Below are 27483 nucleotides of genomic sequence, written 5' to 3' on the forward strand. Positions count from 1 at the left end.
ACATATTATATTGTGACAGTACACACATGTATTATTATCTACTATATGTATTTACAGTGTGTATGTTAATAATATTATGCTAATGATAATGGAGATGATGATTATGTATTTAAAATGTTTTATATATGTTGACAGTATACACATATTTTATATCATTATTATATTAGTCATATGTTTGATATCATTAGAAACTGGTCTTGTGAAAATTTATCTGCATTCATCTTCTGATTCCAGCTTCTCAAATGCGATTAAATGCAGTTTGTTTTATTCCGTTATTTATAATATTCTGTGGACCAATCAATGAATCAAATCTAGATGATTATTAGATCATGATGATGATCAGCTGCAGCTGCAACTCCTGTATATTATCATCAGGGCTTTTTAATTAAATTATTTAGACAATATCACTGAGCTATTTTCAAATTAAAGAGGTCTCTGTCACACAGGAACAAATCAAACCGGTTCACATCTTAATATCAATAAAACAATGACTGTATGGCTCATTTCAGAATAATCTATATTATAATATTGTATATTATAATTAATATATTATATTATAAATAGCGTGTGTTCATCGATACAATGTAGCTGGTAAAAGGGGGATGACTTTACATTCTGCTGAGCAGCTCAAATAGTAATAATAATAATTATATTTAATATTCATAATCTGAATCTGTAGTGCAATAAAAAGTACAATATTTCCCTCTGAAGTGGAGTATAAAGTAGCAGAAAATGGAAAAGTACAAGTACCTAAAAATTGTCCATAAGTACAGTACTTGAGTAAATGTACTGATACGATACCTGTTGGGACGACGGAAGAGTTTGTAAGCTTCGTGAATAAGTTAATAATCTGCCCCATAATGCATCTGCCTACTGTGTGTGTGTGTGTGTGTTTTCAGCTCGGCGCTCTGCATGAAGTGTTGGAGAAACTGCAGACCAAGAGGATCAATCCCTGGGAGAAGAAATACGGTCAAGTGCCGTCTGTGAGTCACTTTCACACATCTTTCATAATGAAATCTCTGCGACGCCGTGACCTCAGTGATAAAACACACGTGAACGTAATATAGCTTCATTGAAGGTGACTGTTGCATTGGGCTGCTGTACAGGTGTACCTAATAAAGTGGACATTTTATATATCAAAAGATATTTCCACTTGAATTAATCTGCAGTAATGTTTGTTTGCCACAAGATGGCGCCGCTCCAATTTCACCTCAACATGATTTTAACTAAACGAACTTCAGTTTGAGGTGATTTAATCTCCTGTCTCTTATTTGTACATGTGTGTATGTTTGAAGTAATACTACAGCACAGTACCAGGGAGGAACAGGATATACTCTGTAATAATATATTACTATGTAATAATAACTAAAGTACATTATCAGCTAAGAGTACTTAAAAGTAAACGTATGCAGGATTCAGTTCATTACAGTGTTACATAAATTACTGAATTATGAGTATTGATAGATTAACATGTAAGGAGTATTTGAATATTGCAGTATTGTTTACTGCTGGGTACTTTATAGCAGTGGTTCCCAAACCTTTTCTCATCAAGGACCCCTAAACTGACACAAACTAGACCACGGCCCCCCATCTGGTAGGGTTTTAGATATTTTAATTATATTTTCATTATCTATTAATGCGCCATTTATTCTCATGATTAATCGACTAATCGTTTGGTTTATAAAATGTCAAGAAATGTTGAAAATGTTCGTCGCAATTGTCCAAAACACAAAGTGACGTCTTTAATTTCCTTCTTTTGTCCAACCAACTGTCCAAAACCCAAAAGACTCTTTGTTTACAGTTTTAAAAGACAAAAAACTGCAGTTCTTGAACCATAATTCTTTTTACATTTTTGCTTAAAAAAAAGGAAAAAAGACTGAAACAATTAATCGATTAAAATATTGCGACTGACTAATTGTTGCATCTCTTTCCTTATTTTATAAGATAAGCATGTTTTGTATATAAAATATTAATCTGTAAAGACACTGGTGGATGAAATAGAAACACAGTCAAGTAGCAGTATAAAGTATCACGACATAGTACTTTAATATATCTAAAAGTACTTTAAAATTGCACCAAAGTAAATACTCTAGTAAATGAAGCCTACTTACTCTCCACTACACACACATTTTTATAATAGTACACACAGTTTCACCACATTATACCTGAATCAGTACCCACCTGAGTGTCCTCGTACCCGCCACCTCTTGGTATCAGACACGAGCAGCTGATATGGCGTCCTGTGTTAAAGTGTGTCACTGTGGTACTTCCTGTCCTCAGTGTGACCTCGGGGAGCACTGCGCCATCAGGAAAGGATCTCGCATCGGGAAGATGTGCGACTGCCCCCGAGGAGCTTTCTGCAACTTCTTCCTGCTGAAGTGCTTATGAGCCAGTCACGCAACACAGCAAGAGTTTATTTTAACATGTATATTTTCCAAATATATATAAATATATAAATGATGTAAAGTAGCCTAGAATATATATAATAAATGCTTCATGAAGCTGAACGTGGAGGAAGTCTTTCTGTGATGTTGTGTGTTGCATTAAACGCTGATTTTTCCAGCGACTCCTCTTTGTTTTGCTGCTTTTTAAAAGTTAAACACTGAATCTGTGAGATTTAAAAGGATTAAATGTTTTGAGTTTGAATGACAGTTACAGGTTTGTGACGCTTTAACTTCGGCCTCACATTTCACAGCATCAGCAAGATAATCGGAGTCAATTCAAAAATGATATAAATCTATCCGGATAGTTCAGCTGTAACTTTTCAGGGGAAAATGTGAAATACAGTCTTATTCAGCCTATAAATCATTTTCACGATGTGCTTTTCTGTGTCTTATTTTAGGGAAAAAAATTCTAATTGCGATGATTTTTGACTGATTGTGATACAAGAGGGGGGAATTATTATTTTCACATTCTCACTGAAAAACATTAAAATGATTAATGTGTGATTTCTGAAAGGATCTGTACCGAACAAAGATGTTTTCCTGAAGTCTGCAGATGTGACGCCAGGACGTCTCTGCAGCGCCACAATAAACCCCGACTCAACAAAAAGCCTTTTAGATCCCCATCAGCGTCCCGAGACACCTGCACATGCTTCGTTTTGACAACCGCATTGCACTTAAAAATGTGTTTGCACAGACAGGCTCCTGAGAATCTCTGCGACACGTGCAGCCATGTGCAGGGGAGGAGGGGAGGTCAGTGCTGGTGATGGAGGAGGAAGGGGGTGTGGCCTACACGGATGCGCTCGAATGTATGAATGACATCATTCTCTTGACATTTTGGTGCCATGAGCAGCAACACTGAGCATCTCCTCCGTCAGACAGAAACAGCCTGGCTGATCTGTGCGTCGACAGTATAATTAATGGACGGAGCCACGCTGCACGATTAAACGGAGCACTGAATGCAAATTTTGGTCCTGCGTAGTACTACTTCATGGATACTTACTATCGGCACAGCTGCGCTCCGTAACACACGGGTTTAGCGGGTGGTTAACTCGAGGTTCCCCTGCACGTGGACTACACACATCTGTGCTTAATGAGGAGCAGTAGGATAGTAAGACACACCGCTTCATAAGACATGTGAAGTTTCTGAGGTGGAGCCCGTCTGCAGGCTATAATTTCACATACTTAGATTGACTATTTTACGTGTCCAAAAAAAATATGGAGCCAGTGTCGGGGGTTAATAACGAGAAAACAAATCTAGACTACACAACAAAATGTCAAATATACGAGAAGAAAAATTGGGGATCCCCCCCCCCCAAAAAAATCACTGCTTTCTTCTGAATACTCCCAGGGCAAAGTCTAAAGGTGCACGGTAGTGATTGTGGGCTGAACTCACGAGTATTTCCTCACTGCAAAGTCTAATAACTTTCCACTGCATGCATAATACACGGCAGACGTGTGTGTGATGTTGCAGCCTTGCAAAGGTTTATGTGCAACTATAATGTCAGAATATTTTACAAAGTTGTTCCCCCCCCCCTCCCCCATTATAATGGACCTTATGTGCAGATAAATCCTTGAGTCAATAACTTTGGGGAACATTCATGTTTCTCCTCATTTATTCAGACACCACCACCTTCTTCCTTCTCTGGTTCCAATATGTAAAAAGATAATTTACCACCAGCGGAGTTTTGAGGGTTTCACATCTAAAAACTGAGACGTCCAAAAAAACAGTCCTGCACAGCAGAGGGGTTTTTTTTGTCCCAAAGGGTTTTATTAGAAGATACTTTACAGACGCCTAGACTCCTCGGGGCTGCTTGAAGTTCATGCCGACGGTGGGCTGGGTGACCTGCAGGTTGGACAGACTGCCGAAGTCCTGAAGAAGAGCGGAAGAAGAGTCAGAGACACCAGACTTCAATGTGAAAACAGCAGATTTAAGGGAGGACAGATGTCTGAGAGCGCCAGGGTCTGAGAGGAACGGGTCGTCCTTCAGACACGGGAAAGGCTCGCAGGTTGATCTTCCTGTACTATCAATGACCTGGCGACGAGGACGCCATGACCACTTTCGATACAGGGTGGAGGAAAAACATTTCTACAGCTGCACAGCTTCATGCTCCGTCCGTTCAGCCGTTTAAAAAAAAATAATAAGATAATAAAAATATGTTTCTCTGAAGTTCTCAAACTGCCAGTGACCCTCTGATCTTCACCTCGCAGCCTTAAACCACCTCATTACATCGTCGTTCGAGGCTCGTAACTTTCTGCAGGACGCCTCATTTAACGCTCGAGCCGCAGCTGCGTCAGTAACGAGCCGCCTCCTCCTGATCAAAGTGCCGCCGCATCATTAAACACGAAGCTTTACATCCTCCTGCTTCCCGTTTCTCTGCAGTCTACTCTGAATCCTAGTTTGTTTGAAATCCCACATCCTTTTACTGCACTTGGCTCCTGCAATGACGCAGTAATATCTAACAACGGTATCGAGTAGTGGTAGGAGTATTCAGAAGCAATACCACAATTTAAAATATAAAAGTAGAAGTACTGCACATATTGAGTAAAAGTATTATCAGCAGTATACAATAGTACAGTTGATTATACTTGTTTTAAATACTGTTCCTTTCATTTACAGTAATGTATAGGGTTTTATATACACTCATGACCGGCTGTGGACAATAATTAAATGTATTTCAGTACTTAAAGCTAAATTAGAGGCGTTTGTACTTGAGTATTTTCTTTTCACGCCACTTTCTCCTTCTGCTCCACCTCAGAGGGAGATGTTGTACTTTTTACTTCACTACATTTATCTGACAACTTCAGATCTTTACACAACACATTTTATAAAACTTTACAAAAGATGTTTTGTTATAAATAAAAGCCTCCCAACAGTTTAGCACACGACTGCTCATAACTCACAGTAACCACGGCTGTAAAAATATAAAGTGGCAGAATATTAAAATACTGAAATGAAAGTGAAGAACTGCACTCGAGTTGGCAGAACAGGTACTACTGTGACTACAGCCGTCACAGAGACTCACCAGCAGCTTCAGCATCTCCTTGGTGTCGGGATCAACTTCAATCAGCTCCTGGTCCAGAGCGGACACCTGCACAGGTAAACACACAGGGAGGAGTTAGACGTCAACGTATCAGTCACCTGCAGCAGCTCATCCTTCGTTTTACTAAAGCTGAACCGGCAGGCGGTCCTGCAGCTGCAGACGGAGGAGAAGCAGCCAGGAGGTCTGGGTTTAAACCAGAGCTGCAGGGATTAGGAGATTCATCTACAACCATTCTGAGAATCATTCAATTCATTTTCAAGCCAAAACAATTTACTGCTTTTCCTTGAGTGGACTGATAAATTAAATATATATTTGGACATCTGAAGACACTTTCCACCAACAACAACCTGCAGATTAGCTGCAGTCAGCCTGAACTACGCAGGAGGTAAAATATTAGATTTATGCATCATGTACGTGACGACGACCTCTGACCTCGTCAGCGTGGCGGGAAAAGTGTCAGTCAAGTTATTATAACATTACACACTGGACTAAATTAACTTCGTTTGTTTGGCTGAAACTAACAATTATTTTCTTAACGTTTGGATCTATGAAAACGTCAGAAAATGTTGATCACAGACTGCGTCCTCACATTTCTTGTCCACAACTCAGATATTCAGTCTACCGTCATAGGAGGAGGAAAAGAAACCAGAACACATTTAAAGAGCTGGTCGCTCTAATAGTCTGCAACTCATTTAACAGCCGACAACTAAAATCGATAATTTGATTAACAGTTGCAGCTCTGCTGCACCGTGTGTTCAACAGGAAGATGATTCACTACTTTGATGCAATTTAGAAAATAAATCTCATTCTAAGAGATGTGTGGTTTAAATACAGAACTTCCTGTTGCTATTTCGAGTAGTAAGTATTCAACCGTGAGAAGTTTCAAACACTCGTACGTTTGACTTGACCAAAACCAGCAGCATTAAAAACCAACATATTTACAGCGTTTTCCCTCCTTTACGTTAAACATGCAGACGTAAGGTTTGTCTGAGAGCGCCAGGGTCTGAGAGGAACGGGTCGTCCTTCAGACACGGGAAAGGCTCGCAGGTTGATCTTCCTGTACTATCAATGACCTGGCGACGAGGACGCCATGACCACTTTCGATACAGGGTGGAGGAAAAACATTTCTACAGCCGCACAGCTGCACGGCAGAAAGGCCGGGTCTTGTGTTACATCACACCAACAATAAAGAAGGGTCAAAGGTCACGGCGTGGTCACAGACAAGCGGCGAGGAACCACTTCTTTCTACCTCGAAGCGGAATAACCAGCAAACACCACATCCATGTCGGGCTGATCCTCAGCTGACCTCTGATTCTGTCCGTCAGCTCAGACAGCAGCTACCTCGCTGCCACCGTCATGACAATATGTTCAACTACCTCCAGCAGTCAGAGCTACAAGTCTGCCTGATCTCACCTGCCGCCTTTTCAATATACTCAACACGTTAGAAGCTTTTAGAAGACAACTCTTATTTTTAGTCGACGGTCCACAGAAGCACCACGCCGGTGTTTTTAAACCTGGGCCCTGTTTTCACATGTTGCTGTTAAATTTCCTTGTAGGTTAAAGAGTTTTGAATCCGTGAGACGATGGCGTCAACTGAAGTCTCGCTCAAGGACAGTTCACGTTCTGAAATCTGGTGAGAGGCGGGTTGTCGCAGGAAAACGCCGGCGGAAACGAGTCAGAGAGGGGAGGTTGTTGTGTAGGAATAACGCCGGCAGCTCTTCTACGTACACAACAAACTTCTCTCCTCGTTTATAGCGTCTTCCTGCAGAAACTCGCCTCTCGCCAGACTTCAGTTTCCTGTTAAACAAAGGGGGTCACAGCGAGTCCCTCTCGTAGGGATCCTTTCCAGATACCGTCAGACACCTGGTGTAACAGGCTTAACCTGTCGCTGGCAACAAGATGCTCTTTTTGTGGACGCCATTTTGACGGGCGCAATCGCCCCTAGAGGTGAAGCTGAAGCATCTACTGCACAGATGCAACTTTTTGGAGTTAAGAGTCATTTCAACACCAAAGCGTACAAAAAATATTGTTTAAAAACACCAAAATGATTCTCTAACGGTACAAATGTTGGTGTGTTCACACGCTAAGCTCTTGTACCTTAATTAACTCCATATTAACGTGAATCAGACACCAGCTGTACCAGTTTAGCAGAAACCAGGTCCCCGCACAGCAGGAGGTTTCTGTTCGGACCGAGACAGAAAAGCGTAGCAGACAACGTGGCGGTGAATTCACTGACCTCTGGCACGTAGTTGTCCCTCCTCTCTCGCTCCTCCTCCTGCAGTTTGATGGAGATGCCTCTGACTGGACCCCTCTGGATCCTCTTCATCAGATGCGTCACATACCTGCAGCAGAATCAGCAAACGGCAGTCAGAACCACGGACGCAAACATTCGGCATCAAACGCCAACAAGGAAGCAGTTAAATCACGGCGACCTGCTGCGACTGGTCTGAGGAGCGCCGACCATCGCTGCGTAGGTGGTGTTTTCTTGTTTTCAATCATTTTAATACAGACGGAGATCCGTTCTGACACGCAGCTAAAACGCTGGTGTGGGCGCAGACCGTTTAACACGCAGTAGTGTGGAAGAAGCCTCAAGTCTACAAGGATCATGTTGACTTTACACTTAATATTGAACATCATTTGCTGTGGAGATGTCTGAGAGCGCCAGGGTCTGAGAGGAACGGGTCGTCCTTCAGACACGGGAAAGGCTCGCAGGTTGATCTTCCTGTACTATCAATGACCTGGCGACGAGGACGCCATGACCACTTTCGATACAGGACGTCAAAAGACAAACACTCGTCTCCAAAACTCACCCGGCGATCTTGTTGCGGAGCTTCTTGCTGGGGATGATGGCGATCTCCTCGCACACCCTCTTGTTGGTGTGGAAGTCGCTTCCCAGCCGGGTGTAATATTTCTCGATGATGACCCTGGCGGCCTTTTTCACCGTCTTGGTCCTGACTCGTCCCTGCAGGCGGGGGCACAAACCACAACCTTAATTTATTCATAAATATTCATAGAAACGTCCTCAAGTCATTATTCTCACATTGCTTACAGACGAAAAGCCGGCTGAGTGTTGGGCGCAGCGCGATTATATTCAAAGTCAATGTAAGGACGTGGAGGAGTTTGGAGGGATGGAACTCCTCCCGCGAATGCAACAAAGTCGTGTGACAGTCTGGTATATCCCATGCCGTGTGACTGATGGACTATGAGCGTTGAGTTTGTCACCAACAGCTTCAGAGCGTCGTTAGAGGACCGAGTCTCTGCTCGCCGACAAACCGCTGCTGAGAGACGGGAGCTGTTGAGGGGACGCCGGGGTGGCCTGTTTAGGACACAGTGATGCATGTGTCGCAACGGGAATCGAACCCAGGTCTCCCCACCAAACGCTGGTGTCCTAGTCACCCCAGAACTATTTCATAATTTGTTTAAAACTGGTCATCGCTTGGAGAAAAGAAAGCGAGAGTTAAACTTCCCGATCGAGCCAAACTCCATTCAGAAAACAAGCATTTTAAAAGTAGTTGTCCTGCTGACTTGCTGACAGACCAGACAAAGCATGAAATCGTTTTTTTTTTAACAAATCGGCATGTTGTTGTTATTTCGGCATCATTTTGATTCGTTTATTGACATTAAAAACAGTTTAGTTTGGTTTCATACAGCTGGAGTAGCAGTACGCAGTTAGAACAAGGTCAGAATCAGTGTGAGCCGCGAACATGCGTCACCTAAAACACGATGTTGAGATGGAAAAACCTCCAGCAAGTGTTGTAGTGGTGCAGGTTGCGTTTTGTAGCGGCCTCATGGATTAAATTCCCCCTTTTATACCTGCGGATAATCTTACGTTGATGTAACGTTGTCTCACCTGGTTGAATGAAACCTTCACGGTTCCTGCATTTCTTCGTTATTAACGCAACTTACACAACAGTAAACACGCAACATATAACCGGCAGGTTAGACAATCCCCACGCGCAGACACCTCTCCAACAGGTGATGTACTTCACCAGCAGCTCCGGTCGGTAGGTTCACGTTAACGTTAGCTCAGAAGCTAGCTCCCGGTTTAGCCTCCGAAGCTAACGAACGGTTAGCAATATTTATTGGCAATTAATCCGATTTAAACGGCATTTACCCAAACATGAAAACAGCAGTATTATTCTGATGTGTTCCTTAAATTAAACAAATAAAACCCGAATAAGAACCGAGGCTGTAGCGGCTCTACTCCGTTAGCCGCAGCGCTCCGCTACAATACCACAAATAAATCGATCCGCGTGCGTCATCTACCATTAATACTGCGGTTATCGGGTAAAATAGCTGCTCCGGCGTCTGTGTGAGGGATAGCTGCTGGATTTAAACGGCTAAAAGGACAGGATTAGTTCAGATTCATCGGGCAGACATGTAGAAATCACCCACCATGTTGGATCGGCCTGGTAGAAGAGGACGAGCAGACTTCCGGTGGAAGTTTAAATCAACAGACGGAAGTCGAGAGCAGAGAGACGCCACTGCGGCTGCGCCCCCTGCCGGCCGGAGGAGGTAACAACAACAATAACAACAGTCGCGTTTAAGAAAGTGTTTGATAAACAGTGGTGGAATTTAACGAGTGCATTTACTCAAGTACTTCAGAACAAGTTTGAAGTACTTTTCTTGAGTATTTCCATTTTATGTCACATTCTACTTCTTCCCCGCCACATCTCAGAGGGAGATAATGTAATTTTTACTTCACTACATTTAACAGACATCTTTAATTATTTCCTTCAGTAAGAAGTTACGTTTTAGATAACAGTTTTTTCGTACCTTTCCTGTCCAGTGAAAACCTTGCATCTGCAAATGTGGTGATTTTGTATTTTTTTTTTATTCTGACAAACTTGAAGGATGAAGTGTTCCTACTTCTCAGTCTTAATAAACTATTAAAACTGACCTTAGATCAGCTGGAAACAGTTTCTGTCCTGTGTGTATTCTCACAGGACAGCGACGCTACAAACATATGATTATCTTCTTGAATAGGATGCATTGCTGTAGATTAAACTACCCAACAGTGTATAAAGTACTTAAAATCAGCACAACCCAACAGCAGGAAAATTCTCACACTTAACATCCCTCATGTGTGTTTCATTAAGTTGTGTATTTTGTAACTGTGATTGTGTGTTTATATTAGTTATGCAAACTACGACTCTGCAAGTTCCCATCAGGATGAATAATGTATCTATCATTAATCCAAAAACATCAAAATACACATAAAAGATTTTCTGCACTATGAGTATTTTTACTTTTGGTACTTTTAAGTACATTTTGCTAATAATACTAACATACTTTTACTTAAGTAAGTTTTGAATGCAGGATTTTTACTTGAGGTGGGGTATTTTCTGAGAGTGACATTACAACTTTACTTAAGTAAAGGATCTGAATACTAACATGTGATAACATGCAGTGGAGTAAAAAGTACAAGTGTAAAGTAGCATGAAATGGAAATACTCAAAGCAAGTAAAAGTACATCAAATGTATAGTTTTGATGTAAAAAGAAAATGTATAAAATACTGATTGTTGTTTTGTGGGTAGCAGCTGATGTGGTGAGGCTGTTTGTTGTTGTCCTGTTGTTGTTGTGTTTTTGATGTGTTTACATGTTGTTATACGTGTCAGACATCTCTGCCTCCCTCTGAGTTTCACCGCGGTGAATCAGATCGGAGACGTCGCATTCTCATCGATGACGTGAACAGACTGGAGCTGGTTGTCAGTGGCTAAATGTTAGAAAAACCCCCCAAAAAACAGAGATCTCACCTCTCAGCTGTGGGCGGTGAGGATTTTACAGAAGAGAGAAAACTAGACATCAGACCTGGAAGCTTTGTTTACTCTGAGAAACAGCTGATTTATTGCAGAAATTACATCCTCAGTGATTCTTGTCTTTGTACAACAAACATCTGTGAGCTCGAGGGAATAAAAGATCAAATCACATTCAGATATTTGGCTGGATTTGGAGACTTGAAGATAATTATGTAAATGAACATTAACTTCCTTTAATACCTCAAACACTTTAAAGGTTTTTGGTCAATGCTGAGGTAACTTTCACCAGAGATAAATCACCTTTAAAATAAAGCAAATAATGAAATTAAACTGTAATTTTTTAGGATCATTTGTTGAATAAAGTCTCTACAGACCGACTGAGATTAATAAAATCACCGGAAAATGTCTTCTGCCTTCGTTTTCTTCTGTCTAAATTAAATTATATTCAATAGAAAACATAATTTAACTGCATTCGTGTGCCTGGATTTATTAATCTTTTTATTATTATTACAGGAGTCTCTAATATAAAGTTTATATTAAAGGGACAGTCCAACATTTTAGGAGCCACGTGAGAAGAGAAGACGGATTTCTGTTTAACATGTGTCCTGTTCAGAGACGTGTTTAGCTTAGCTTAGCACAAAGACTGGAAACAGAGGGAAACTGCTAGCATAGTTCCAACAAAAGTGCAGTACTTAGAAACCATTGTAATGTAGTTGTACTCCATCACAATTCAGAGGCCAATGTTGTACTTTTACTTCCCTACTTTTATTTGATTCCTTCAGTGACTCTTTTAGAATAATTATCTAATCAACATATAAAGTATGATTTATTATTATAGGATCTGATGAGACTATCCAGCTGAATATAAAGTGATAAAAAAAGAGCTCCACCAGCTGCAACTTCAAAGTGATGAACACATTAATGCAGCAATAATTATAATCCAGTAATATAATATATATTATTCTGCATAATTCACTTGTATTTTTACTTAGTTCGCTCGTCGCTGGTCAACAAATAGCTCATATGTGTCGAGTCCGTGCTGTTTAAACCACCACGTCTCACTTTAACACAGCTACAGGGGTAATCCTGATCTGTCACCCCAGTTAAAGCACAGAAAGGACATTTATATCCATCCTCTCCATCTTCCCAAAGTGTTGGACTGTTCTATTAACTACAGCAGTCACGTCTCTAATCTGATTCTACTGAGATCATGCAGAGACTCTATTGAGGCCCTTTGAATGTGCTTTCATATCATAAAGGTTCAGCTGCACTAAAGCAGGGTAACAACATTTAAGGCCCTGTGAGTAAGGGTGAAATCAAGGGCAACTGGACTTGGTTGAAGACACTCAAAGACGTTTTGCTGACTTCTTCAGTCGCAGCTGTTTAACATCTGTGGGCTCGTTATCAAGGTGATGGATACCGCTTGGTTTGTTTGTGCTCCTGGCTGTTGTAACAACAGTCTTTCAGACTCCATGCACCTCACGTGAGGCTAAATGTGACCATTTCTTCAGTCTCCTGCATTCAGAGGTGTCTCAGACCTCCTCCCCTGTTGAGACATGGTCTATCTACTCTGGTGCAAATGGCCACTTTCAAATCATCTGTCCAAATTATGGTCATTGTTGGCATCGAAAGAGTTGTCGTTCCAACAGCCAGGAGCACTAACGATTAGGGCTGCACGATTTGGAGAAAATTTATAATGGAACAAATGGTACTGAGTCTACTTGCTTAATTATCAAGGAATGCACGAAAAACTTAAATTGAAATGTGTATTTCTCAACTTGAACAAAGTGAAACAATATTAATAACAATAACAAGTAAAACAGATGTAAAAGAGAACAAAGGGAGCTCGTTGCTCTACAGAGGGGGCGGCTAGAAGCAGCACATATGGGCTCAATGTACATCTGTCTAATGCAGAGTCTCCATCCGCAACCTGGAGGAGGAACTGTACACGAGTGTATTATATAAAGAGTATAATGTTTATTTAATAATTTACTGTTAGTATAACAATAATATATTAAATACTACATTCATTAGAATTTATTTAATATTAAAACCACAGCTGTTTCATTTCTGTGGGTTGTTTTTTTAAAATTTAATCTTTGTACAAGTAAAAGCTTCTACATCGGTCTCTAAACTTGTCAGTAATCATATTCTTCAACATTTAATGATTTGCTGAAGTATGCCAAACTTTTCCAGGCTGTGATTGAACATGTTGAACAACAAAAGGCACCGATAAAGCGAACGTTAAATGGCAGAGAGCCAAATCTTCCTTTTCTTCTCCCAGTTTTCTTCTGTCTGACCAGTTCAGCTGCAGACAGCTGCTGTCGTCTCTCTGTCACAGAGCGACCGGAGCACCCGGCATTTCTCTCGGTTCTCCGGTGACGAGTCAGACTATGTTTTGAATGATTGGCGGGGCGGAGATTACGATAGGTTGTTGTGTCTTAAAAGTTACTCACACACTGCTCATGTCTCATTTTTCTCATTGCACTGTAGGCCTGTCTGTTTTTAGAGGCACATGCGAGAGGCCGGTGTGGGCGGAGATAATGAGCAGACACACACACTATTATTGTTTTATTAAATCGCACACTGTTTGCGGTTATGTAATCGCACATGACCACATCGCGATTAGATTAATCGTGCAGCCCAACTAACGATCCAAGCGGGATCTATGGCCTTACTAACGACCTCACAGAGGTTAAACAGCTGGGGCTCCCTGCCAGTAAGTCAGAAGAAGCCTGTCTGACGAGAGGCGAAATGTTTTCAAGCATCTTCACGCAAGTCCAGCTGCCCTCGATTTTAACCTTCCTTGGATAATTATGACCTGGATGGCTGAGAACCTTCACAGACATTGAAGGCCCCAGATCCGGATTTTATCTGAGCCACCTGCTTGTTTTATTGTTTTTATTCTCATTCTATTTGTTATGTTACTTTGGCCCTCATGCATTTTTATCATTTACAGTGGAATTTTATTTCACCTTGTCTCTGCGAAGCACTTTGTTTTGATAAGTGCTAAGTTTAATTATGGTTTCACTTATTTAGCGTCTCAGGTTACAGGCAAAATATAATTAGAACATTTTTTATTGTGTATGTGTTTGACAGGCATTTCCTTGGACTGAGTCTCGTAAAGCTTCAGATAAAGTGCAGATAGTTACAATAACTTTGCTTAAGTACAGCAGTACAAAGTTAACCTCACTGACAATCTACACACTGATCAGAAAATTGTACACTATAGTGGATGCAACCAGATACTGTCTGCAAACTACCTTCTGTATCAGATAGATGTGTCAAACTACAGAAACAGAAATGTGCAGTAATCTTAAAGGCGAGGGCCACTTTGTGCAGGAAATGGAGCTAAAAGTCTTAAAGGGAAACACACACTTTAGTCTATAAATGTTGTATTTACTGACTGAGCTTCTATTTAGCAACTTGTAGTTTATTGTACGGAAGCCCTAAGAGGCCACACATGCATTTTATTTACTTGGGTGGTGATGGAGCAGTGGATAAGACACCTGCCTTTGGTGTGAGAGACCCGGGTTCAATCCCCCACTGTGACACATCCACCATTGTGTCCCTGAGCAAAACACTTAACCACTAGTTGCTCCAGAGGCGTGCGACCTCTGACATATACAGCAATTGTAAGTCGCTTTGGATAAAAGCGTCAGATAAATGTAAATATACTCTGTTTTCCTGTAATAACAAGTTAATTTAATTTGTTTTTCAAGTTATTTATGTCGTTGTCTCAAAATAACAAATGTTGTTTTCCAGAGAAACACGTTCTCACTCGCGACTCGTCACATATTGACACTTGGTCAAGGGCCTTTGCCGTTGACTTTTAACAACCTAGGTACGCCTTTTGCAAAGACTTTCAAAATAAAATGCTAGCATTTCGAAACATCGCCATTTTGAAACGGCGCGTTATAAAGGTTGTGAAACTTTGCAGTTTGGTTAGGTTTAGGCACAAAAACTACTTGGATAAGGTTCGGAAAAGATCCTGGTTTGGGTTAAAATCACTACGTACGTCAGTTAACACGGAAGTTAACTAGCGTCACTTACGTCAATTTACATAACTTGCCTAAATAAAAATATTTAATGTTGACTTTTTGTTTCACACGGGACACAAACGATCTCCTGTTTCAAAGTCCAGGTTCTGGCCCTCCATCCACCCCCCCAACCATGTCCTTACTCTGTCTTTTCTGTTAAATATCTTATTCCTACCTTTACCATCAAAAACTGACGTTACAGTGCTTCCACCACTGCGTTGAACTGTGACGGTAAAGGGATCCCAAGTGCGTTACAAACTGACAACTATGGCCATATGTGACGAATCAGGGAGTGAGAACGGGTTGTCCCGAGATAACAGGATAATTTTTTCAAAGATCTCGAGATAACAAAACTTTGTTTTTCCAACATAAATAATTTGAGATCTTGAGAAAACAATAATGAATTAAATGTGATACGCCGCAGATAAAGCTGTAGCCGATAAAGCTTTGCTATATCTCCCTGGGTGACGCACGCTAATGTGCTTTATTGTTCATAATTAATTTGTTGATGAGGGATAGAAAAAATATGTGATGCCAAACTTACTTGCCGTCCCCTGTACTAGGCGATCGTTTTGTTTTCTCGAGATCTCAAGAAAATGATCCCGTCATCTTGTGAAAACAACATTTTATATTCTGAGAAAATGACATAAATAACTCAACAAATTAAATTAACATGTTATCATTATATGTATGGCCTCCTAGGGCTTCCGTATTATAGAATAACAAGAGCTCAGAAACTAAAGTGCTCTACAGTAGAAACTATGGCCTTCTTTTCCTGTCGCCTGCTGATTCGTTCGTTAAAAAGTGCAAATAAGAAGCTGAAAAGTTGCATATTATCAACTGCACGCTCCTGCTGCTGAGCGAACATCAGATCCGTGGATGTTGGATATGCTGTCATGGTAACGGCAGAGGCACCAGCACGTCCACGTAGCTGACGGGGAACAGTCCCGATTGGCCGGCGAGCGTGCCCTCGTACCAGTTGGCGTCAACCTGATTGGTGAGGACGATGACGTCGCCCTCGTTGAAGTCCAGCTCGCCCTCATGGTTCGGGTGGAAAGAGTACATCGCCCGGCAACAGGGCTGATCCAGGACCAGCTTACTGTCAGCTGGGCGGGAGACAGAGAGGGAGGGAGAAGGAGAGCATCATGGGAAAAAGTTTAATGAAAAATGTCATTATCTATTTCCTATTTGAGACTGTTAGAACACAAACCTGACATAAAATAAAATAACAATGGCATTATAAATCTGTTACCCTGTTCTACCCTGACTTCTTTAACCCCTCCCATATTTAGAAACTAGTTGTGTAACAGAAGGTTTTCCACAACATGGCAACAACGTCTGGCTGCATTATTCACTCCAGACACATGAACCTATGCTGGACCTGGTTTTATAGTTATGCTGCATGTGGACCACAGATATCTGTCAAGCAGAACCTCTGATATTACTGTACATATGACGCAGGTTCTGTTGTTCTAGTCTGAGCTGTACTGGCAGCAGTCAGTTCAATGAGTTTGGTGTGCTTAGTAATAACAATTAAATACTGTTACTTTGCATCATCTGCAGTTTGTTCTTATGTTTAGCTGACAAACCACTGGATCAAACAAAACTGGATCAAAATGTCCAAGGACGGTTAAAAATCAAGGGCAACTTGGACTTGGTAGAAGATCCTTGAATACAACCTGGTTCGTTAGTGCTCCTGGCGGTTTGACAACAGTTGTTGGAGTGACGTGCGTACAAAGTCTGAACAACTGGCGTTGGCATTTTCACATGAGGCCAAATGTGAGTGTTTGTTCAGTCTCCTGGGAAGAGATGAAAGGGCAGCATTGTAGGGGGGTCAAACCTACACTCACCTAAAGGATTATTAGGAACACATGTTCAATTTCTCATTAATGCAATTATCTAATCAACCAATCACATGGCAGTTGCTTCAATGCATTTAGGGGTGTGTCAAGACAATCTCCTGCACTCCAAACTGAATGTCAGAATGGGAAAGAAAGGTGATTTAAGCAGTTTTGAGCGCGGCACGGTTGTTGGTGCCAGACGGGCCGGTCTGAGTATTTCACATCTGCTCAGTTACTGGGATTTTCACGCACAACCATTTCTAGGGTTTACAAAGAACGGTGTAAAAAGGGAAAAACATCCAGTATGCGGCAGTCCTGTGGGCGAAAATGCCTCGTTGATGCTAGAGGTCAGAGGAGAATGGGCCGACCGATCCGAGCTGATAGAAGAGCAACTTTGACTGAAATAACCACTCGTTACAACCGAGGTATGCAGCAAAGCATTTGTGAAGCCACAACACGCACAACCTTGAGGCGGATGGGCTACAACAGCAGAAGACCCCACCGGGTACCACTCATCTCCACTACAAATAGGAAAAAGAGGCTACAATTTGCAAGAGCTCACCAAAATTGGACAGTTGAAGACTGGAAAAATGTTGCCTGGTCTGATGAGTCTCGATTTCTGTTGAGACATTCAGATGGTAGAGTCAGAATTTGGCGTAAACAGAATGAGAACATGGATCCATCATGCCTTGTTACCACTGTGCAGGCTGCTGGTGGTGGTGTAATGGTGTGGGGGATGTTTTCTTGGCACACTTTAGGCCCCTAGGTGCCAATTGGGCATGGTTTAAATGCCACGGCCTACCTGAGCATTGTTTCTGACCATGTCCATCCCTTTATGGCCACCATGTACCCATCCTCTGATGGCTACTTCCAGCAGGAGAATGCACCATGTCACAAAGCTCCAATCATTTCAAACATGACAATGAGTTCACTGTACTAAAATGGCCCCCACAGTCACCAGATCTCAACCCAATAGAGCATCTTTGGGATGTGGTGGAACGGGAGCTTCGTGCCCTGGATGTGCATCCCACAAATCTCCATCAACTGCAAGATGCTATCCATCAATATGGGCCAACATTTCTAAAGAATGCTTTCAGCACCTTGTTGAATCAATGCCACGTAGAATTAAGGCAGTTCTGAAGGCGAAAGGGGGTCAAACACAGTATTAGTGTGGTGTTCCTAATGATCCTTTAGGTGAGTGTATGTCGAGAGGTTGTCTATCTACTCGGTTGTACGTGCACTCTTTGACTCCTCTTTGGAAATGTCCTCCCTGTCCCAAATCCAGCTGCCCTTCATTTTAACCTTCCTTGCAATAATAATTACACTGTGGCGTTGTGCTGTGTGATGGAACTGCACATTTTGGAGTGGTCTTTTATTGTGGCCATCCTGAGGCATACCTGTGCAATATTATCTGGGCAGAGGAGAAGTGCTCACTAACACAGATTTAGACAGATTTGTGAAGAATATTTGAGAGAAACAGGCCTTTTGTGTAGATAGAGAAAGTCTTAGATCTTTGAGTTCAGCTCATGATGAATGGGGGCAAAAACAAAAGTGTTGCCTTTATAATTTTTTTCAGTATTTGACCTGGATGACTGGAAGAATGTTCACAGACATTTCTTGTAAGATGACAGAGAGATGAAAAGGACAGCATTGTTGGTGGGGGATGAGTGGTTTCTTAGCCCTCCCCCCAGTTTAGATATGGTCTCTCTGCTCTAGTGTAAATGGACTCCAGGAGCCGGGAGCACCAAGTGGTCTCCATCACCTTGATAATGACTCCACAGAGGTTAAATAGCTGGGACTCCCTGCCAGTCAGCCAGAAACATCTTCAAGCATCTTCTACCACATCAAACCAACCAGTTAGTTTTCCTCTTTAAAGTCTTTCCTCTTGTGAACCAGAAGCAACTGTTTGATAAAGTATGCCGTGTGTCGCTTGTGGAAGTTGTTTGTGGACGTCAGTTCTTTCTCACCGTAACAGGAGATGGGGCTGCCGGGTCTGGACGGTAACACTGTGAACTGCTCACCTGTCACAGAAAGATTGGCACAATCCTTACACATATTTCACTCCGGAGAAATGTAAAGTGATCATAATTCAAGTAACAACTACAGTAGGAGTTACCTAAGGGAACTGTCTGCGTGATAGACGGTTGGTGGTAACATCCGATGCTGCCATTGCGTTCACGTCTGACTCTGATCTTTTTGGGCCTGAACTGTCGCTCTGGTTTGTTACTGGCAGCCATCAGCCTGTTCCACAACAAATACAGAACTTTTAAAACTGAAAGCAAGAGCATTAAAACCTGAGTGAGAGTCAACATCCACCTCAGCATCTGGAACTCAAAATCTAACGAGTCAATTACAGTGAAATTTATATTCACACACAGTTTATAAACTTTTTACACTTGATAACCAACGGACAGATTGTTGTGGGTACTCGTGGTCACCAAGTGTAGAATCTTATTGATTTTGGTGATACTGGGATCTTCCCTCTGGAGGGATGTGGTAGGTGATGAAGACGGTGGCTCACTTTGCCTGCAGGTTGCCATGCAGACCCAGCAGGACGCGGTGGGCGTTGCGGTGAAAGTCCAGCAGCGCAGCGATCAGAGCGGCCAGATGACCGAGCTGATCGACCTGCAGGAGGAAACGTCAGGACAGCCGTCAGTCTGGATCTGTTTCTCTCCAACACAAGGATTTTAACCAAACTTAATGAAGTGATGAATCATTTTGTTGTTAAGTTGTTTAAGATTTACAGCCAGTCCTGGGTGTCTGAAGTTGACTACATACAGTAGACCTTCGACTGGATGAAGTCTCAAATGTTAAAAAATAATATTTTAATCACGTTTTCTCTCACTTGGATTGCTCTCGAGAACGGACACTGCTCCTGTTCAGTTCTAGCATTTTCAAAATGCACTAATCAGATGAAGCTGATTTGATTCTGATGAAAAAGAAAGGAATTGTGCATCTTTCTGTCCCTACCTGCTATTTTAAAATTATATTTATTGGCCAGAGGTGGGCGCTAAAATGTTCCTTTACTAACTGGACTTTGCCAAATCTCAGCACCTGGATGAGAGGATTAGCAAAGACTACCGGACTCTGTTTAGAGAAGGTTTTTCCATTCCAGCGATTGCTAGAAGCCTAAACTCTAACTTCTTCTGATACCTACAGGAGTTTTGTCACATTTCTCTCCGTCTCTTGAGGCCCAACAGAACAGCTGGATGGTATCATGTTTGAAAACTGAACTGGCAAAAGGTTATGGAATCTGTTCTATGCGAGACAACATGCAGCCGCATCTCTTTACTCAGACCACATTAATCTGCACTGGAAATGGGAACCGGGCTCTCTGATATCAGAACTGTCTCGACAGTATCTTGTCTATCTTGTCTTCTAATTATGACTTCCGCATCTCATAGGACACAGAGCTGTCAAAATGTCCGACCCTCTTTAAATTCGATGGTCTCATTTGGAAATCAGCTGTCAAAATAAATCATGCAAAAACGTTTGGAAGGAACGTTTGCTGTGCCGAAAATGGCAGCTGTCTCCTAATCAGGTCACAGAATCTGATGGGTCACAGAACACACTGTAACACCTGTTGTCTCCTAATTATGAGCTCTTGTCTCCTAATGAGGGGATACAGAGGTATTATTACTAGATTATGTCTCCAATACCTTCCCCAGCAAGTGGTCATCTTAATTCCTTCAGGGTTACTAATAATTATTAACTAACTAGTAATGTTGGGAAATTAAATAAAGGTGTCATCAAATGATTGGGATCAGTTCCTGACAGCTGGTGTCTCACTTCAGTCCGTTACTGTCAGACTCACGTCGCTCTGCAGCAGGACGAACATACTCCTCTCCGCCTGCTCTTTGGAGGTGATGAACTTGTTCCAGGCCTGTCGGACCTCCTCCGCTGGGACTTTCCCTCTCCGTCTCCTCTTGTAGTCGAAGTCCAGCCGACGGCCATTCAGCTTCTTCAGCTGGTACTGAGGAACCAACCAGAACAAAGAAACTGTTATGAGTTTAGTTTCGGATGATGTTTTTTGTATTTTTCCCGGTGTGTTTCTGGTTTTTGCCATTGTTTTATGTGTCTTTCTATTTGTCTCTGTTTCTCTCGCTCCTTGTCCTAAGATATTTATGTCTGGTCTCTTATCTTAGGTCTCTTGGCCTCAGTTCTTAGTTCTGTGCTTTAGTTCATGTTTGTCTTACTTACTGTGTACTTCTGTATTATTTTGACCATATTTGCTCTATTTAATCTTAGTTCAGTCTGTTTTCCCTGTTAGTGGTAGTTTATTGGTATATTTGTGATCAGTTTTTTATATTATTGTTTATTCCTGGTTATTATTCGTTTCCCTACGGACTTACTGGTGCTGTCTCTCTGCCTCCCTGTGTCTCATTAGTCCTGATCCGCCCTGCTCGTTAGTCCCTGTGTATACATGCCTGCTTGTGTCTTGGTCACGTCCTCCTCGTCGTCTGACTTTGAGTGTTCCGCTTTGTTCTCTGTGTTATGTGGATTTACTCTTTGTTGGATTTATCTCTGTTCTGGATTCTGCTTTGTTTGGACTTTTTGCCTCAAGCTTCCACATAAGCCGGTTTAGTTTATTTGAATAAACTTTATTTTGAACTGCATCCTCCTCTCGCCTTGCCGTTGTCTGCATTTGGGTCCACACTCCTCAGTTCCCTGCCGCTTCACTCAGCCAGCCCGTGACAGAAACACAGATAAGGTAACTCAATATTTGGACAAAATTCATTGTTCATATCTGAGAGTACCGTAGTTACATTTTTGCTAAAGTTGGACAAACTTTCATTAGTATCTCACTGAATCTCTGAAGCCAACGGTATGAACGTGAAGTTGTCGATGGTGCTGAGCCTCCTCTCACCCTGATCTCCTTCAGCTCCGTGTCGTGGAGGTCCTGCAGAGGGTCGATGAAGGTGCGTTTGACGTTGACATCCAGAACGTCCCTGGCCTGAGCAACCTGCTGCAGAGCGTCACCCACATCAGTCAGAGCGCCGGCTGAACCACCAGAGGACGAGAGGAGGAGGAGGATGAACAGAGAAAAAATAAACATCAACCCATTTTCCTGTTTTCTTTGAGTATTTCTGCAGGGGGGGGGATTGTTAACAGAATTTTCCAAAAACAAATTATTTTAAATATACTTAAAAATCTGAAAACAAATGTTCAACAATTGAATTTATTTAACTGTATTTTATTCTGTAATATCCTTAACTAGATTCAGTAAGAACACCACAAAAAATAAGCATCCAAAAATTAAGTGTACATCTCAGTCAGTTTTAGAGAGTTCATAATCTGGGATTTAGTTTTTTTCTATCTCAGTTTGCTTTTGTTTGTTGTTTGCATGGTTCTTATTGAAAGTATAGAACAATTACAACTGACCCACTGGACATCTCTGGGGCTGGTTGTACAGAAACAGATTTAATTCATGTTTCATTGGGGCTCATTAACTGTGTTTTATAAGACTTTTAAAACCACAAAATAAAGAATAAAAGCTGCCAGTATACCGAATTCAGAAGCAGCTCCCAGCTCCTGGCCGTAGCGCAACATACAGTCTCCCAGCATGCCCTCTGTCTGCGGGTAACCCGTCCACTTTCCCTGTCCTCGAATCCTGGACATCGTGCTGAGCATGCTCAGTTTCGCTCTGTAGGCTGTGACGACACAAAGACATTAGATTCATGAACACGAGATGGTTCTGAAGTTGTTGGTGATCAACTGATCAATGATTTTAACTGTAGTTGATTGTTTTTCTGCACATTGAAACGTTAATTTTGAAACTGTTGAGAGGGTCTCGAGAGGGAAAAATACCGAAGCTTGTTGCCTTTTATTATGCCATTTAATCTTTAAGTATCACTACTTATAAAGAACGCTGAATTTTATATGAATGAATGAAACTTTTGACACTGTATCAAGCGTGCACCATGGAGCCTACACGTTCATGCACGCTAGAACCAGACTGCTAATTAAAAATCCCCAAAATTAGTGAACCAACTTGAGCAACTTCGATAATCAAATCCTCAGACCTTTATCGTCTACAACAAAATTTACTATATAATACTGGAGAGTTAAATAAATAACAGTTATCAAATTTTCCTTCCCTTCCAGGCGTTTGAGACAAAGTAAGTTCACTTAAACACGTCAAAATTAAACAACTGTTCCAGTTTTTGATCGTTTTTACGAGAATCTTTCAAGACTTTGTCAATTTTAGATATTTTAAAACCACTTATTTTGGTATTTCAATGTGTGATAGAAAATGTTGCCACGAGCAAGACTTTAAACCTCTTTGGTCCACTAATTATTATTTAAATAAAATAAAAAAACAAAACTTCCCTTTAAAACCTGATTTGAACAGCACAAAAGGGAACGAGAGTCACTTTCCACTTCACCCAAATCACACAGCTCACACCATCAGTTTTCCTCCTGAGAATTTCTGAATACCTCTCTGGGAACCATCACCTTATCGTGGTGGAGAGGTTTGCGTGCCCCGGTGAGCCTGGAGGCTGTGTTGTCTGGAGCCTAGTGCTCCTGGCAGGGTCTCCCAAGGCAAAGTGGTTCCAGGTGAGGGGCCAGACTGAGAATGGGTTATAGACACCTGAGGAAAAAACAAGGAAGAGGAGGAGAGACCCTGCCCGGAGGAAGCCCGGGGCCCCCGTCTGGAGCCAGGCCCGGAGGGAGGGCTCGCCGGCAAGCGCCTGGTGGCCCGGGTTTGCCACGGAGCCCGGCCGGGCACAGCTCGAAAAAGCAACGTGGCACCCCCCTCTCCGTCCTTTGGACCCACCATCCTTAGGAAGATCCACAGGGGTCAGGTGCGCTGCCACATGGGTGGCGGTGAAGGTCAGGGGCCTCGATGGACCAGACCCGGGCAGCAGAGTCTGGCTCTGGGGACGTGGAACATCACCTCTCTGTGGGGGAAGGATGGAGCGCTACCACTTAGATCTGGTGGGACTGACCACGTACAGTCTCGGTTCTGGAACCGTACTCCTTGACAGGGGATGGACACTATTCGTCTCTGGAGTTGCTCAGGGTGCGAGGCGCCGGACGGGTGTGGGGATACTCACAAGCCCCCGGCTGACCGCCGCTTCGTTGGAGTTTACTCCGGTGAACGTGAGGGTCGCCTCCCTACGCCTTCGGGTAGAGGGAGGGGGGAAACTCTGACTGTTGTTTGTGCATATGCACCAAACAGCAGTTCAGACTATTCGGCCTTCTTGGAGACCCTGAATGGAGTTCTGTATGTGAATGGGGCTCCAGTAGGGGACTCCATAGTTCTGCTGGGAGACTTCAACGTGCATGTGGGCATGCTCCCTTATCTCCCTTATCTCCCTTATCTCCCTTATCTCCCCTTAGAGATAGGGTGAGGAGCTCGGCCATCCGCGAGGAGCTCAGAGTCGAGCCGCTGCTCCTTTGCGTTGAAAGGAGCCAGTTGAGGTGGTTTGGGCATCTGGTAAGGACGCCTCCCTAGGGAGGTGTTCCAGGCACGTCCAGCTGGGAGGAGGCCTCGGGGAAGATCCAGGACTAAGTGGAGAGATTGTATCTCCACACTGGCCTGGGAACGCCTCGGGATCCCCCAGTCAGAGCTGGTTAATGTGGCTCGGGAAAGAGAAGTTTGGGGTCCCCTGCTGGAGCTGCTGCCCCCACGACCCGACCACGGATATGCGGGTGAAGATGGATGGATGAATTTCTGAATAACACCAGCTTCCTCTTCAGTGACGTTTTACTTTAGTTAGACTGTAAAATACAGAGTTCATGAAGGATAAGATTCTGCTTTGGCTCTCTCCCTGTGACTCGTTGTGTTTATCACGGCTGTTTCTCTCTGTACCTGGGTTTGGTTGGAGGAACTCGGTTGTTTTGGACAGCAGCTCGTCCAGCAGAGAGTGGAGGACGGCGACACTCTGATGGAGAGAGAGAGAGAGACACAGGAAGTCAGCTGTGATCAGACGGAGATCTCTGCGTGAGCACAGTCACAGTTTTACCTTCTCCATCTTCAGGAAGTCTTTGTCCATCTTTGTTCCTTCAGCTCCCATCAGCCTCTCGTTCAGCAGCTGCAGGAAGAGTTGGGGAAGTAAGCATTAGCACCGATCAGAATCAGAATCAGCTTTATTGCAAAGTACATTTTCACATCAGATGAATTTGCCTCGGTGTATTGGTGCACAACAATAGAGAGAATTATTAGGTGTCATTTACACTGAAGACGCTTTTTGCCACCACTTTTTGAAAGCTTTTGTTAAAACTGTTAGCTTGCAACAAGAAATGTTAAACAACAAATGAAAATGCTTTTATAAAGGTGTTTTTGCACAATAAGAAAACATGCAATGCAATTAAAATATAGAAGAAACAAATGTGCGTTGAAGTAACGAAAGAAGTAACTTAACCTAAAAAAACAAGCCAGGGATTTTTGAAATTATATTGCATTATATTTTTATATTTTGAATTGCCACCTGAGTCTTTCTATAAATGAAACCATTCCACCATAAATTGGTGCAAATGTCTCCAGAATGCAGGAAAGGATCCCCAGACGCCCCAATCATATATTTCAGAATTGAATATTTCTTCAAAATAGCGTTCAAATATTTTCTCATCTTGTTCTCATGAACCCAGTATGGTGCATCGTCACATGTCGTCAGCTAATCGCATCGCCTGATCTGAGACCTTTCAGCTCGCCTCAGAGAGAATAAACAAAAAGGTAAAAGTGTTGAAAAGTCAAGAAGCATAAATAAACATAAAAAGAGAAGAAATCACATAAACACTATGTTGTATATATTTTGCACATCACTGCACAAACTGCCATATTGCACATATTCCTTATTATTCATTTATCTTTTGTCAATTTTGTTTTATATATTTATATATTTATATATCTCCCCCTGTATTATGCTTGCACAACACAAATCCGGCCACATTATTTTTTCTTTTACACATAGTTATGAACTTGCACATCTTTTTATTCCTTATTTACATATTGTTAAATTTATTTATATCAACTGTATGTTTGTGTTTATGTCTAGCACCTAATCACCAAAGCAAATTCCTTGATCGTGTGAAATACTTCTTGGCAATAAAGCCTGATTCTACTGGATTATAGCAGTGAGATGGAAAGTACTTGTACTCAAATCCTCTACTTAGCCACAATTTTTAGGTTCTCTTTTCCATTTTATACTTTATTCTTCTTTTTCTGAGGTTATGTACTTTTTAACTACTGGTGGAAAGTAACTCAGTGCATTTACTCAAGTAGGCTTCCTGTACTTTGCTTGTGTTTTTCCATTTTATGCTGCATTATACTTCTACTCCGCTAAGTTTCAGAGAGAAATATTGTACTTGACCAACTACAACTTTAAAGTAGGCTCACTGTTCAAGTTAATAGATAAAAAATAAACAATGTTACATAAACAATAATGATCCAAGACTAATACTAACATCCTGACAGAGGCCGTTCTGCAGAATGTGTGTTTTTACTTTTAATACTTTAAGTACATAAAGGTTCTTAAGTAAGTTTTAGTTTTAAAGGCAGGACTTTCACTTGTTATAGAGTATTTTTATAGTGAGATACTTTCACTTAAGTAAACAGACCTTCTCTAAATACTTCTTACACCACTGTAGCACCAACTGTACTGTGCAGTATTGTAGTTTTGTGCGAGCCGTGGTAACATTAGTTGTAGTAGTAGTATTAATAGCAGTAACATTAGGATAGACCTATAGTACTAGTCCTTATAACAGCAGCTGTTAGTAGTAGTACTGGCAGTGGTAGTAGTAGTCGGTAGTATAATTAAAATCATTAGCAGTTGTAGTACTAGTAGCCTAGTAGAAGTACAAGTATGGTATACCACAACAGTAGTAGGATGATATTTGGAAACATAAATCACAGGTTACTTCTGTTATCATTAAAGCCGATCACCTGCTGGATCGATATTTATGCTGATAGCCTGTAATGATCTGAAGGATCGATACTGATGTGTGGACCAGCAGGCCCTGTGTCGCAGTAAATCTCAATGCCTCAGCAGTCCGGTTTAGCCCGGTTCGGCCCGGTTACCTGGCTGGCTTTGTGGAGCTGCTTCTTCATCCCGGAGACTGACATCTTCACCGGAGGACACGAACACCGGCCGGCAGGGGATCAGCGGGGCTGCCGCCGGGTACCGACCACCTCCATCCCGTCTGAGAAGCTCCTTCCCCCGCAGAGAGTCGCTGCACCGAACCGCTCCGCCGGCTGGAGCCTCCGGGACCGGAACTGTTTACTGTTAACTTATTGTTATAATAATAATAATAATTATTATTATTATAGATAAAGCCTATTGTTGGCTTTATTTTTAGCCCTTTAGGGTTTAATGTTGTTATTATTATTATTATTAATAAACGTTTAATTTTA

The 27483-nt window shown here is 42.1% G+C and overlaps 3 protein-coding genes and 3 non-coding genes across 7 annotated transcripts in view; 1 reads left to right on the forward strand and 5 right to left on the reverse strand.

Moving 5' to 3' along the window:
• cart2 (cocaine- and amphetamine-regulated transcript 2) overlaps positions 1–2566 on the forward strand; it is a 3531-nt gene extending 965 nt beyond the window's left edge. Inside the window, exons 2-3 of the mRNA XM_038706501.1 lie at positions 900–983; positions 2281–2566. Coding sequence (XP_038562429.1) covers positions 900–983; positions 2281–2388 — 192 coding nt within the window. The 3' untranslated portion in view covers positions 2389–2566. The remainder of the gene's footprint in view (positions 1–899; positions 984–2280) is intronic.
• A 1622-nt stretch (positions 2567–4188) lies between these two features.
• LOC119894123 (40S ribosomal protein S17) lies at positions 4189–9991 on the reverse strand. 2 transcript variants are annotated; one of them, XM_038706664.1, is made up of 5 exons: positions 9881–9991; positions 8296–8447; positions 7722–7827; positions 5468–5533; positions 4189–4314 (listed from the first exon to the last, which is right to left on the reverse strand). In XM_038706664.1, the coding sequence occupies exons 1-5, from the start codon at positions 9881–9883 to the stop codon at positions 4237–4239; spliced, it is 405 nt and encodes a 134-aa protein (XP_038562592.1). In that variant the 5' UTR covers positions 9884–9991; the 3' UTR covers positions 4189–4236. The 2 variants fall into 2 exon arrangements, with proteins under 2 accessions (XP_038562592.1, XP_038562593.1); XM_038706665.1 differs by lacking the exon at positions 9881–9991 and adding an exon at positions 9752–9774.
• LOC119894474 lies at positions 4388–4514 on the reverse strand. The gene has a single exon (XR_005442936.1). It is a non-coding gene; the product is annotated as a small nucleolar RNA SNORA71 (small nucleolar RNA).
• Positions 6470–6596, reverse strand: LOC119894475. Its single transcript, XR_005442937.1, has one exon. It is a non-coding gene; the product is annotated as a small nucleolar RNA SNORA71 (small nucleolar RNA).
• Positions 8135–8261, reverse strand: LOC119894472. Its single transcript, XR_005442935.1, has one exon. It is a non-coding gene; the product is annotated as a small nucleolar RNA SNORA71 (small nucleolar RNA).
• Positions 9992–15893: 5902 nt separating the features above from the next.
• Positions 15894–27340, reverse strand: sh3gl3b (SH3-domain GRB2-like 3b). Its single transcript, XM_038704985.1, has 10 exons — positions 27151–27340; positions 25097–25165; positions 24943–25015; positions 22634–22777; positions 21994–22127; positions 20941–21099; positions 19648–19751; positions 19243–19367; positions 19094–19147; positions 15894–16391 (listed from the first exon to the last, which is right to left on the reverse strand). Exons 1-10 carry the CDS (start codon positions 27193–27195, stop codon positions 16180–16182), a joined length of 1119 nt encoding a protein of 372 aa, XP_038560913.1. The 5' UTR covers positions 27196–27340; the 3' UTR covers positions 15894–16179.
• Between the last annotated feature and the right edge of the window lie 143 nt (positions 27341–27483).

The sequence above is a fragment of the Micropterus salmoides genome, unplaced genomic scaffold (assembly GCF_014851395.1).
Source record: "Micropterus salmoides isolate LMB-PRFRI ecotype aquatic unplaced genomic scaffold, ASM1485139v1 Ms_hic_scaffold_8, whole genome shotgun sequence".
In the NCBI taxonomy this organism is placed as follows: domain Eukaryota; kingdom Metazoa; phylum Chordata; class Actinopteri; order Centrarchiformes; family Centrarchidae; genus Micropterus; species Micropterus salmoides.